The 12,413-nt window shown below is 43.1% G+C and overlaps 1 protein-coding gene across 1 annotated transcript in view; it reads left to right on the top strand.

Moving 5' to 3' along the window:
* The window catches only part of Cdkal1 (CDK5 regulatory subunit associated protein 1 like 1), a 505,752-nt gene that overhangs the window by 127,239 nt on the left and 366,100 nt on the right, over nt 1–12,413 (top strand). Inside the window, exon 6 of the mRNA XM_021216130.2 lies at nt 4,876–4,972. Coding sequence (XP_021071789.1) covers nt 4,876–4,972 — 97 coding nt within the window. The remainder of the gene's footprint in view (nt 1–4,875; nt 4,973–12,413) is intronic.

Raw genomic sequence — 12,413 nt, 5'->3', positions numbered from 1 at the left:
CCAGGGATCTGAACCAAGGTTTTCAGGCTTGTAAGGCAAGTGCTTTTACATGCCCAGCCCTTGTGCAGCCGCTCTTTTAAGAGTTGCAGTAAGAACAATGAAGGTACATAGAATCAAGTCTTTTTATTTTATAATGTGGAAGATTCAGATGAAGGCATTGCACATGCTAAGTGCATGCTAGACTGAGCTATGCCACCAGCTGTGTGTTACTTTCATACTGGGATTTGGCCACATCATCATAGAATCAGAATTTATCATACCCAGATTGACTTCAAGGAAATTACTCCTCACATGTACCAGGTTTGTGTATTTTGATCATTTGCCCAAGTTACCTTCTCTTTCTCCTGTCATCGGCATGGGCTTTGGTCTACCAGATGCACTGTACATTGCTCACCAACCTGTAATGCTTTTGTCTTCTCACAAAGCATAAGCTACACAATTACAATGGCATTCATACTGAGATGCTGAGATTATGCTCCAGTTACTTGGAAATTGAGTATCCCTGTACATCACTGAATATATCGGTTTGGATCATTATTTTGGGTCTATAAATCTTAGAGTAGACTTCAATTTTACTTCAAGCTATTGGGAGCTCATGGCCCAACTGTCCAAGTTGTGACACCAGCCTCTTGTAAGTGCAAATTGACATTTAAACCAAGTATTTCCTTCTCTACTGGTTTTAGAATAGGGAAGGTATTATAGCTAATGAACTATACCAGAATTTCTCTTTTTTTGCTTAGGTGTTGTGTTTCTGTATTTTATATGGCTGTATGTCTATACATCAACTCATAAAACAGTAGACCCCTCATGAGAACATCTGATTGCAAGGTCTTTCCTGTATAGAGGTGTGCTTGCTTCATTCAGAAACACAGTGCCATAACCCTCTTGCTTTTACTGTCATGAGGAAGAAATTTACATTTAGATGTATAAAACCTAGATATACTGAGGGAATTCATTTTTCACAAAATTCCCTATTTCTCTATTTGCTATTTCTTTTTAAAAACTTTTTATTGATTCTTTGTGTGTTTCACATCATGTACCCCAGTCTTACTCATCTCCACCCTGCCTTGCAACACTTCTCCTTGCCAACACACACACACACACACACACACACACACACACACACACACGCACACACCAAAAACAAAACAAAAAACCCCCAACAATACAAAAAGCAATAACAAAAAAACAAAGCTTAGAAATGATCTCATTGTGGAAGCTGTTGTACTATGTCACAGTATGTCCCACAGTATATCCCTTGTCCGCACATATTCTATTGCAGATGTTCATTGCTTGAGTCACTGGTCTTGTTCAAGATCTCTGGCTTCTGTGACACCATCAGAGAGTCCTCCCAGTTATCCTGTTGTTGCCACATTAGATCATCAGGACTGGCCCTTTCACAAATCCGCACTGTTTGAAGATGATAGAGATTTTGGAATGGGCCAATTCAGAGCCCTGGATCTAGGCTTGGGTGACAGGTGAGCTGGTCAGTGCACCGACTGGCCCCAATCTGTTCCACCAGGGTGAGTTCTCCCACCCTGTTCCAATTGGCCATGCAGGGCCACCATTGGCAAGAGGCAGGGTCAGCTCTCCTGCTCTCATGCCCTCAGCGCTAGCTCACCGGCACCCATGCCTCCAGTGCTACACAGGCAGGGTGTCGGGCCCACTCTCCCACATGCTGCAGCCTCAGAGGAGCTTCTCCAGCTCTCCCACTCTCACAGCCTCAAGGCTGGCTCAGCCTTGCCTTAGCCATCAGGACCAGCTCCAGTGTGTTGCTCAGGCGAGGTGCTGGCTGGCCTGAATGCTACAGCCAGTGACAGGGCAGGTCTGGTCTCTCATTGTCTTGCCCTTGGGGCCAGTTCTCTAGATGAGGGGGTTGGGGAGCACCTCATGGAGCTCTCGCCCTGGGTACCCAGTCACTTGCAGCCCCCCCCCCACCAGAGTCAGCTGTGCTGTGCTGCCTAGGTGAGTTGCAGGGCTAGTTCCCCCTCTCTCAGGTAAGGGGTGGGGTTGGGGGCATGGGGATAGACTAATGATGGACTGACAGTGACACAGGACAGGACTTTTTTTATTTTTGATTTATTTATTTTTAATCTTTTTTTTAAAGGTTATTTATTTTATGTATATGAATACACTATAGTTGTCTTCAGACACAGCAGAAGAGGGCGTCAGATCACATTGCAGATGGTTGTGAGCCACCATGTGGTTGCTAAGAATTGAACTCAGGACCTTTGGAAGAACAGTCAGTGCTCTTAACCACTGAGCCATCTCTCTAGTCAGGACTTTTTTTTTTTTTTTTTTTTATTGAAAGAAATTTTAGGTGAAAGTTCACATTGCTATGAATATTTTAATATTAATACCAATTTCAGAGTCTGTATGAGGAATGAGAGTACAGATGGAGAATCCACAGTCTCCCCTGACCCGATACTAGTAGAAAAAGATCTCTGTTTTTCTGCATACACCAGTGAGTCTAGTTTTCTGTCACACCATTATGTTGCTCACTGGCCTTGGGTGAGTAGAACGGATACTGAATTGTGGTTCTTCCTGGAAGGCGCTTGGCTTTACATCTTGGTGCACGACCACGGGTTCTAGAGAAGGAGAGCTTCCTCATTGTTTGTTATTGTTTCCTGAAATGTGGCACTCAAGGCTCCAGGCTCTCGTGGGCTCACCCCAGCTCTGCCACACCCACCTGAGATCACTGCATCTTTTTGAAGTGTAGTTTCTTGTTTTTGCAATGAAAGACTGATACTTCGTCATCATTAGGTAGCGTCATGTTGCTGTGACTCTTAAGCTTCCTTCCAGACCATTTCCTGTGTTTGGTATTCAGAAGAGGAGGTCGCCGCTTTATTTTTATTTTCTGTGTCACTCAAGTTAATGGTCTCTGCAGGTGCATGCCACTAGTCTCATTTGGAGATATGTTTCAAGAATATATGAACCAAAATATTAAATTAACTTTATATTCATTAAATTTTTAATTAACATGCCAGTGCCACCTGAAAGGAAGACATGGTAATTCATACTATTTTAAACTTTTCTCAAGTTATTATTCTTAGCAGCATTCATATTTTGAAGGAAAAAAAGTTTTAAAAAATATCTGTGTTAGGTATATATGAAAAGAAAAATAATTTCACTGTGCATTAACATGAACAAAGCTTAATAAATAAAAAGAACAGACTGTCAGAAAGGAATGCTTAGAAGAAGAACATTCTTTTTTTTTTTTTTTTTGGCTTTTCGAGACAGAGTTTCTCTGTGTAACCCTGGCTGTCCTGGAACTTTCGCAGACTCTGTGTTACAGCTTTGGAGCGTTGTTCTGGTCCCATGTGACGTGTGGCATCAGACTCCCATGTCTGGGCTGAGGTTTGGTTTAGATTGTGCTTCTCGTCTGCCCTGCCATTTTGAAGCCAAAGTCAGCTTAGCTGGGAATAGTTCTCAGTAAGTTCCTAAGTCAGGCCCTTTCTGAACCTTTGCTCCTAATCTTGTGGTGTTCTTTGTGCTTGACAGACTGCCTGTTCTGCTTGGCGCTGTGGCTAACACTGTCCTTCTGTCCTCCTGGTCTGCTCTCCTCTTGCTCCTGCTCTAGCGACTGCCTGCAGCTTTCTGGGCTCTTCTTCCTGCCCCTTTCTTCTTACATTTGCTGATAAAATTTTGCTCATGAAACTGCTCTTGCTTGCATCCTGATCTTCTCTTCAAGCCTTCTGCTCTTTTCTGTGTCACCGAGTTGCACAGTTGCTGCCAAGTTACATGTAGTCTTGCCATGTCATCTTTTATTAACTTGTTTGTTGAATTGCAGGCACGAGCCTTCCTCATTTCTGTGTTCCCCTAAAATCATTTCATTTCATGGGAAACAGGCATTTTCTGTAAGAAAAACTTCTTTTAGATTTATTTTATTATTTTATGTGTCTGAGTGTTTTGCCTTCATGAATGTATGTGTACCATGTGCATACCTGGTGGTGCCCAGGGATGTCAGAAGGCGGCATTGGATCTCCTGGAACAAGATAATTCTGAGTGTCCATGTGGGTGCTGGAAACTGAACTAGGGTCCTCAGCGAGAGTGTCACGTGCTCCTAACTGCTGAGCATCTCAGAGGAAGAAACTGAAAGCAGCGCAGGGCGGGGGGGTGGTGGTGTCCAGGGGTAAGGTCTACTTCTCAAGGGTGTACTTGTTCCTGTTCCCTAGACCTGCATCACTTCCACATGGCCCATCTAATAAGAAGTCACTGATGGATTAACCCATCGATGACACCAGACTTCATTAACCAGTTTTTCTTGTAGATAACCATATGTACAAATAGGTACATATATTCATATGTGTGGATACATACATCATCTAGTCATGCTTGCTATGTGAAGGATGACAGTCAACACAGGAAAGCAATAACCATAGGTGATTAGGGAGAAGAAGTCAGCAGAGAGTTCAAGAATGTCAATGATATGAGATATTTTACCTTCTATCTCTCCTGTTGGAATTGTTTTAAATTACAGTTTAAGTTTATATTGTTCAAAGTTGAAGAAAGAATATGTGATGTTGTATGTGCATTCTTACTAACATGACTTATTTGAAGACTTAGCCTGCCTATCTGGAAAACAGATTTTTTTTGCAAATGTTTCATATCAGTGTTCGAAACTTTGTGTGATTGTTTTGTTTGACAATATTGTGATAATGAAAGGCCCAAACATTATTGACACATGCATTAGTGGTATGAGAAACAGGCATACAGTACATAAGTTTAATGATGAATATTTTCTTTATCCCATTGCCAGAAAGTCCTGGTTCATGCTAGATGGTCTTCTTAGCTGGAGAACTTAGGTGCAGTGACGTCAGTTTCTTAGGCTGTGTCAGTGAGCAGTAGAATTCACAGTGATTTTCTTCATTGCAGAAAAGCTCAAGAGGAGAATAAGAAAGTTGTCCTCGCTGGCTGTGTTCCCCAAGCCCAGCCTCGTCAGGACTACCTCAGAGGACTCAGCATCATTGGGGTAAGGAAGGACATGATGGAGAAATAGAAGAATGCCATGCTGTTCACTCATTTTACTTCCTCCTGCTAGTTTCCTTACGACTTTTCTAAACATACTGTCTGTCTCTCCTCTGAAACCTTTTCCACTGTGTGTGACTTTTCACCTTCACACACACACACACACACACACACACACACACACACACACACACACACACACACACTTTCTCACTAAGACACTAGCACTCTACTCTGAAGAGCTACTCGATGGGGTTTCTAACACCTTGTAATGTCCTGGTCTTCATCCACTGTTGTCGCTCTCCAGATTACCAAATCCCCCACCTTACCTGTCCATCCTCCCCAGCACATGAAGGTATGTTTTAAAATGCTCTCCCTGTGCTTTCCTCACTCCCAGGACTCAGCCCTGGGGCCCCTGTGCTATAGAGCTCTTTACTGCGACAGGCTTCTCCAGGATCCCATCTCTGAGTGGCTTTGCCCTCTGTATCTGTCACTATGTCTAACTTAACCTAGAGGAAATATGGTCGTACATTTAGGTGATTTTATTTTTCCACAAAGCCCTTAACTCTAATTTAAATTTTCACCTGAGGACAGGCTTTTCATCACTTTAACTGCTGCCTGTTTCTCCAGCCTTCTTCACTCATGCATACATAAGAGTTCCTGGTAAACGTTCACTGATTATTTTGACCAAACATTTTTCCTTCTGTAGTTTTGTTCTAATACATAACTGTCGGGCAGTCAGATCTGAGAAGGCCAGAGATTCTGTTTGCCTTAGTTCCCAAATGACCCAGTGCAAAGCTTCTTGAACTGTGGGTTGTGACCCCATAGTCAAGAAAATGAGTGGAATGGGGATGGCCATGAAACATTTGACAAGTGAGAAATATTTCTGGATGCCTAGCAACTAAAAATAAATTCACATCACCATGTAGCCAGTCTGCCATGTTTCTGGCAGTGCTTGCCTGTGTTGTATCATGTGACTTCACTGTAGTCTTGCTTCGGAACATATCTGCACTTTCTACTGAGCATGTTGTCAGGTTGCACAGCCCCAGTAAACACCTCTGCCTGAACCACCTAGCAGATTCCAGACTACACATGCGTGCTGTGAGCCACAGTGCTTTCGGACTACACATGTTGTGAACTGCTGAGTGTTTCCTATACACATAAAGCTTTCTTCTTCCCAAGAAACATAACAGTTAAATTACAGAAAATAAAGACATTTGTGATTTTCTTATGATCATTCTTTAATCAAATCAGTATACATCTTTGAATTGTGTGTTTAAAGACAAGCAAACCCTTATATCTCACTGGTATGCACATTTGCTTTCCATTTTAAATAAATGGTGAAATTATATACTGATGAAATATTTTGAAATAAATTTCTTATGATTGTTATCAGTAAATGTTTGATTTAAATATCTATTTTATAATGTATAATGTATATCTTTACCCTCAGATTTATATAAAAAATTATTTAGGCAACAAAAGGAGTCACAGTTGAAAATGTTTAAGAAGTTTCCCTGAGAGTGTAGTTGCGTTCAGTTAGTATTTTCTTACTACATTGGTACAGTTTTTCCTTCCCACCAATCTCACCCTTGATGTTGAAAATAAATCTTTATTTTATATAAGGGTAGGTGAGGCAGCTCAGTGGATAAAGATGCCTGCTGCCAAGCCTAGTGTCCTGAGTTTGATTCCCCAGAACGTTTATAATTAAAAGTGGTGATTCATGTTCTATACTAGCATGTAACCAGAAGCGAAAGAATTACTTAAATGTAGGCTTTATGATTCTACCCATTGGCTTGTCTCGAATGCCATTTAGGAAAAATACCCTTGATCCGTGCCAGACCAGGACCTCTGGCAGTGGAGTGAGTCCTCCTGCCTGGTCTCTTGGGTACACGGGCATGTGGCCTTCTTTTCTAGCCCAACTGGGAGGCTGTCTTTGAGGTGTTCATTGACTTCTAACAGCTGATCTGCAAAGTGATCTGCGGGCTTTACGATTCCTTAAGCCTTCCTGTTCCATATGGCTTAAGCTAAACATTCAGTGTTTGAGCTGAGTGTGTAGTGACCACAGGTAGTTGGTAATTGACACAGTGGCTGGCACGGCTGTGAGCATGTCCACCCCCGGGGAAAGCTCGACTCTCAGCAGTTTGGAGATGTGGGAACAGCACCTTTCATTTGCTTCAGGCACCAGCATGTCAGCTTGTTTCCTCCTCCATGTTCAGCTGTGACCCTGAAGTCTTTTCTGAGAGCAGGGTAAAATATTTGTATGGGCCCTTTGAAAGTCTCTCACCAGAGTGACTCAGTACTGTTATTTCTGAATTGTTTGGTCACCAAGTCCTTGCTTCCTGATTGAGAACATATGGAGTCAGTAAGGGAACATGCTGCATGTTTTGTTTTGTTTTTTCCTGTATATTTATAGTCAATTGCCCGAAGGGCATAAGATACTGTTTTACGTATTTTATTCGAATGCTATGCTGTTGAATAAGCTTTTGTGTATCCAGGGCTGCAATTTATGGTGCTGAGAATAGCTTTCCTTTTTCTCTAGTGGGAATTCAGACTATTGTGCCCTCTTCAAGGGGAGTTTGGGTCTGTCTTTGCTCTGTCCCCTCCTCCCACCTTCACTCAGTTTGGCCTTCTTCCTCTTCTGCCTGTGGTTGTGGTCCTTCTTTCTTTCTGCCTTTTTTTTTTTTCTTCTTCTTTTCTCCCCTGTCCTTATCACTGCAAATGGACACAATAGCTTCCCAAATTACATAATGAACTTCCTTTCTGCTTCTTTGTAATTAAGTAAAAATAATGGTTCCTTATTCTGTTTTTATACACACGTCTTCCTGGTCTTTTGTCCTTTATGGCTGCAAAGCTCCCAGCTGTCCACAGTTGCATAGAGTTGTGAGGTCCTCAGGGTCCCATGCCTTCCTCAGTTGTTTTCTTTAAAGCTTCACAGTACTACATTCGGCTAATTTCATCTTTTGTTGTTGTTGTTTTTCGATGTAATGGCTTTCTTGAGATACAATTCATACTTCACACAGTGCCTCCAACTGCAGTGTGTAGTCCTGTAGTTGGTAGCTCATGTAGAGTCTATGGCAATCACCACGCACTCCTTACTCGGGGAAAAAGCATGGGCTCCCTGGTGCACCTGACTGTTTCCCCTTTGGCCCATCCCTGGACAGGCACTAACTTGCTGCCCCTCAGACTTCTTGTGGACATATCCTCTGATGGGGTTGTACACTATGAGGACCACCTTGACTTCTCACTCTGTGTAGACATATGCAGCATGTATCATTGCTCCTATCTCTTTTATGGCATATGTTTCGGTATCAGTTGGATATTTCAGCCTTTGGCCATTTTAAATGTTGCTGTGAACACCATGCACAGGCTTTTTGTGTGTATAGGTTTCATTTCTGTTGTATAAATTTAGAACTGCTGGGTTATATGATAACTGTGTTTAACTGAGGAAATGTCAGACTGTATTGCAGGCATCAGCATCACCACCACCACCATCATCACCATCATTAGCAGCAGCAGCAGCAGCAGATGTCACTCACTGCTTGTGTCACAGCTTTCAAACAGGCCCCATATGCTGGGACGCTCATTTCTCTTTGGGGATTTTTCATTCTCTCTCTGTCTCTCTGTTTATTCTGGTTTCTGCCATAGTCACTTTCTTTAGTGCTTCAGGTCTCTTCCCATTTCTGTTGTTCCTGCTGCCACCAGGGTGGCAGCGATCACCACGGACTTTGCCACCATTGCTGCTTTGCTGCTACTTCAACTGGCTTCTCTCTAAGTTACTGCTCACTCAGTCTACTGGTGATGAAGGTAAACGTAGGCAAAGGACATAGTGGGCGCAGCCTTTGATGAAGGCTAATTTTCATATGGGAGCTGCACAAATGGGAGTCTCCTGACCAGCACAAAGTCAGGCTGCTTCTATTTCCTGAAGCGATAGAGCAAGAGTGTTTATACAGTCTTGGCACACTCATTCACAGAAGTTAAGGTTTGTGTTTGTAACCAATCACAGGCCTTCATCTGGACATACAGGGCAAATGGTAGCTGAAAATGGTTGCTAGGTTTGAGCCTTTTGCTGGTAAGAAGTTTGGTGCAAGCTAGTTGAACCAGTCATGTCTGGGGCTGTGCCCTCTGGAGCTGGCGTTGCTTTGGTGATGAGCAGATGTGGTGGTCCTGCAGGAAGCCGGGGCACAGCACAGGATCTAACTTGCCAATTAGTGTCTGGGCCTCAGTTGTCTTAGCTTAGATGAAAAACAAACATTGGGCAGGAACTTTAATAAATGCTTAAAATTATTAACATTAATTTAAAAGTAGATAACAATACTCTAACAATGCTTACTTCTTGCCCCAGTGTCCCAAAGGGAGGTGGATCCTTCTAATCCATCGAAAAACCACTATTTCATCCAAGAATCTTGTGGGCTCAGGGTTCTGTTTTCCTTACTAGGGTTCATGGGTTAGCTGTATGGGCATAACTGTTAACAAATATCACCATGCTACACCGTTCCCTGTGTCCTTATTCTGTTTGCGTGCTACAAGAGCGAGTGTTGGATCCCCTCTCAACCTTTCTATTTACAAGCACATAGGAAGACAGTATTGTTCTGGTCCCTTCACTGAGTTATTTCATATTTTCCTCTTTTTTTCCCCACGATCTACTGATCTCAATTGGCACCTTCGTAATTCATCTTTATACTGTACACAGTCTAGCCAAGACATCTGCTTCCTACCATGGTCCAAATCCCAGGTAGTCCCAGTCACTGTGTGTGTTGTGACTTGCACTTACCCAAACTTGCACTTCCTTCTGTGTCAACTCCAGTGGGAATCACCTGCGTGCTATTTCAGCACCCCGATTCTATAAGCAGACACTGGCCGTGCTTTTCTTCACAGGTACTGAACAGCTGAGCCCATACTAATTAGAACCTCCTGTATTTTTCCTTTTTGACATCCTCCCTCCCTCCCTCCCTCCCTCTCTCTAAATATTGGTTCCGCTTATTCACGTGTTTTTCAGGCTTCATCTGAGCCCCATTGCACAGTCCACTATTTTCTTGTATTTGCTTCTCACCTGAGCCACAGATCTCTCCTGTGCAGCTCCCGTGCCCTCTGCAGCAGTGCCTGCTCAGCTTGCCAGGCTTCCTCCTCCCTCTCCCTAGCTCCCTTCTGCTCTCTCTCCTCCCTCCTTTTTCTCCCCAAAGGGATGACTCTTATTGCGGCATTTTCCTACATGTATATAGCATACTTTGATCACACGAACCCCTAGAGTGCCCTCCTTTCTTAATGCTGACTTGTTCCTTAGTAGCACCTGGGCTTTAAAAAAAGTTTATATTTGGATTTTATGTTGTCAGCCTTTTTTTTTTTTTTTTTTTGGTTAAAGATTTATTTATTTATTATATGTAAGTACACTGTAGCTGTCCAGACACTCCAGAAGAGGGAGTCAGATCTTGTTACGGATAGTTGTGAGCCACCATGTGGTTGCTGGGATTTGAACTCAGTACCTTTGGAAGAGCAGTCGATGCTTTTACCCGCTGAGCCATCTCACCAACCCGTTGTCAGCCTTTTTAAAAAAATTATTTGTCTTATTTTTTTATTCATCCATTCATTCATTCATTCATTCATTCACTCACTCATTTATTTACTCATTCATTTTTACATCCTGATGACATTCTGCCTTTCTCCTCTCCTTCCAGTCCCATCCTCTCACCTCCCCTTTCTTCATTTTTACCTCCCCTTTTCAGAAAATAGGAGCCTCCCCTCTCCCTTGGCACATTAGGTTGCAGCAGGTCTAAGCGTCTTCTACTGAGGCTAGACAGGGCAGCCCAGCTAGGGGAAAGGGATCCAAAGGCAAGCATCAGAGTCCGAGTCAGTGACAGCCTCTGCTGCAGTTGTCAGGAGGCCCACGAAGACCAAGCTGCACATCTGCTACAGATGTGAAGGGGGGCTAGTCCAGCCCCTGCATGCTCTTTGGTTGGTGTCTCTGTAGGTCTTCTTGTGATATCCTTGACCGCTCTTGACTCCCTGCATCCTTCTCCTGACTCATCCACAAGACTCTCTGAGCTCCTTTTCATATTATGTGTGAGTCTTTGTATCTATTTCCATCAGCTTTTGGATGAAGGCTCTCCCATGACAGTTATGCCTGTCTGCAACCATAGCAGGCTATCATTAATCGTGCCAGAGGTTAGCTCTCTCTCATGATGTGGGTCTCAAATTGGGCCAGTCATTGGTTGGCTTTTCCCTCAGTCTCTTCTCCATGTTTATCCCCGCATATCTTGTAGACACGGTAAATTTTAGGTCTAAGGTTTTGTGGGTGGTTCGGTGTTCTCTTCCTTTTATTAGAAGTCCTGCCTGGCTATAGAAGGTGGCCACTTCAGGCTTCATATCCACTGCTGCTAAGAATCTCAGATAGGGTCATCCCCATATCCTCCCAGGGGCTTCCCCTATCCCAGGTCTCTGGCTTATCCCAGAGATGGTCCTCCCCCTTCCCCATATTATCCTGGATAAACCGTTAAGGGCTAGGCTCACAACTAAAAATGTTTGTGCTATTTTTAACGTTTCTCTTCAACCTTTCTTCTGTTTGCATTTAAACTGTCAAATAGACCAAAGTATATAAATTATTATTGATAATGCATTACATTATCTGTTGCCTTCTTTGTGACTTGTTCCTACTGTACCTACCTACATCTTTTCCTGAGGTGTCCAAAGTGCTACCTTCCTCCCTGAGAGCAGGCAGAGACAGCACGTGGTTCGTGGTTGCACCCCTCTCCATTTTTTGTGTGTGAGACACTGAGGGTAACGGAATATTTTTCAGAGCTATCATATGTATTTTTAATGCATCCTTTGTAAAAGGTTCTTCTCATACCAGTCTAGGACCACCACATCATTATGGGATGATGGTGCTGTTCTTTTGTCAGTAGTGTGCAGATGAATGTATATGGTCCATTCAGTGAACAGAATGCTCTTAGTGAACAGGATGCTCGGCAGCTGGTAGAATGAGCACAACGGACCTAGGAGCAGCAATGATGTATACACATACACCTGCCTCTTGTTTTTTTCCTTGTCAAAGTGTGTAACAACCTCTGCTGTGGTAAAAAGAAAACAGACATGTCTTTAGGATCTGGTTTCCATAATGACTTATTTTATTTATGTAGTAGAAATAGAAGGTAAGCCAGGCATGTCAGGGTGTGCTTTTAAACCCAGCACTCTGGAGGCAGAGGCAGGCAGGTCTCTGAGTTTGAGGTTAGTCTTCTCTACAAGTTCAGTTCAGCCAGAGCTACATAGTAGGATCTTTTCCTGAGGTGGGTGGTATTATGGGTTGATTCAGTCTCATTTTACTGTTATATTTTACTGTGCTTTGTTTTCCTTAGCCTTCTCTTCTCTTCTCTTCTCTTCTCTTCTCTTCTCTTCTCTTCTCTTCTCTTCTCTTCTCTTCTCTTCTCCCCTCCCCTCCCCTCCCCTCCCCT

Source organism: Mus pahari, chromosome 16 (assembly GCF_900095145.1).
Source record: "Mus pahari chromosome 16, PAHARI_EIJ_v1.1, whole genome shotgun sequence".
Classification (NCBI taxonomy): domain Eukaryota; kingdom Metazoa; phylum Chordata; class Mammalia; order Rodentia; family Muridae; genus Mus; species Mus pahari.
This window is presented reverse-complemented; position numbering and strand designations above follow the sequence as displayed.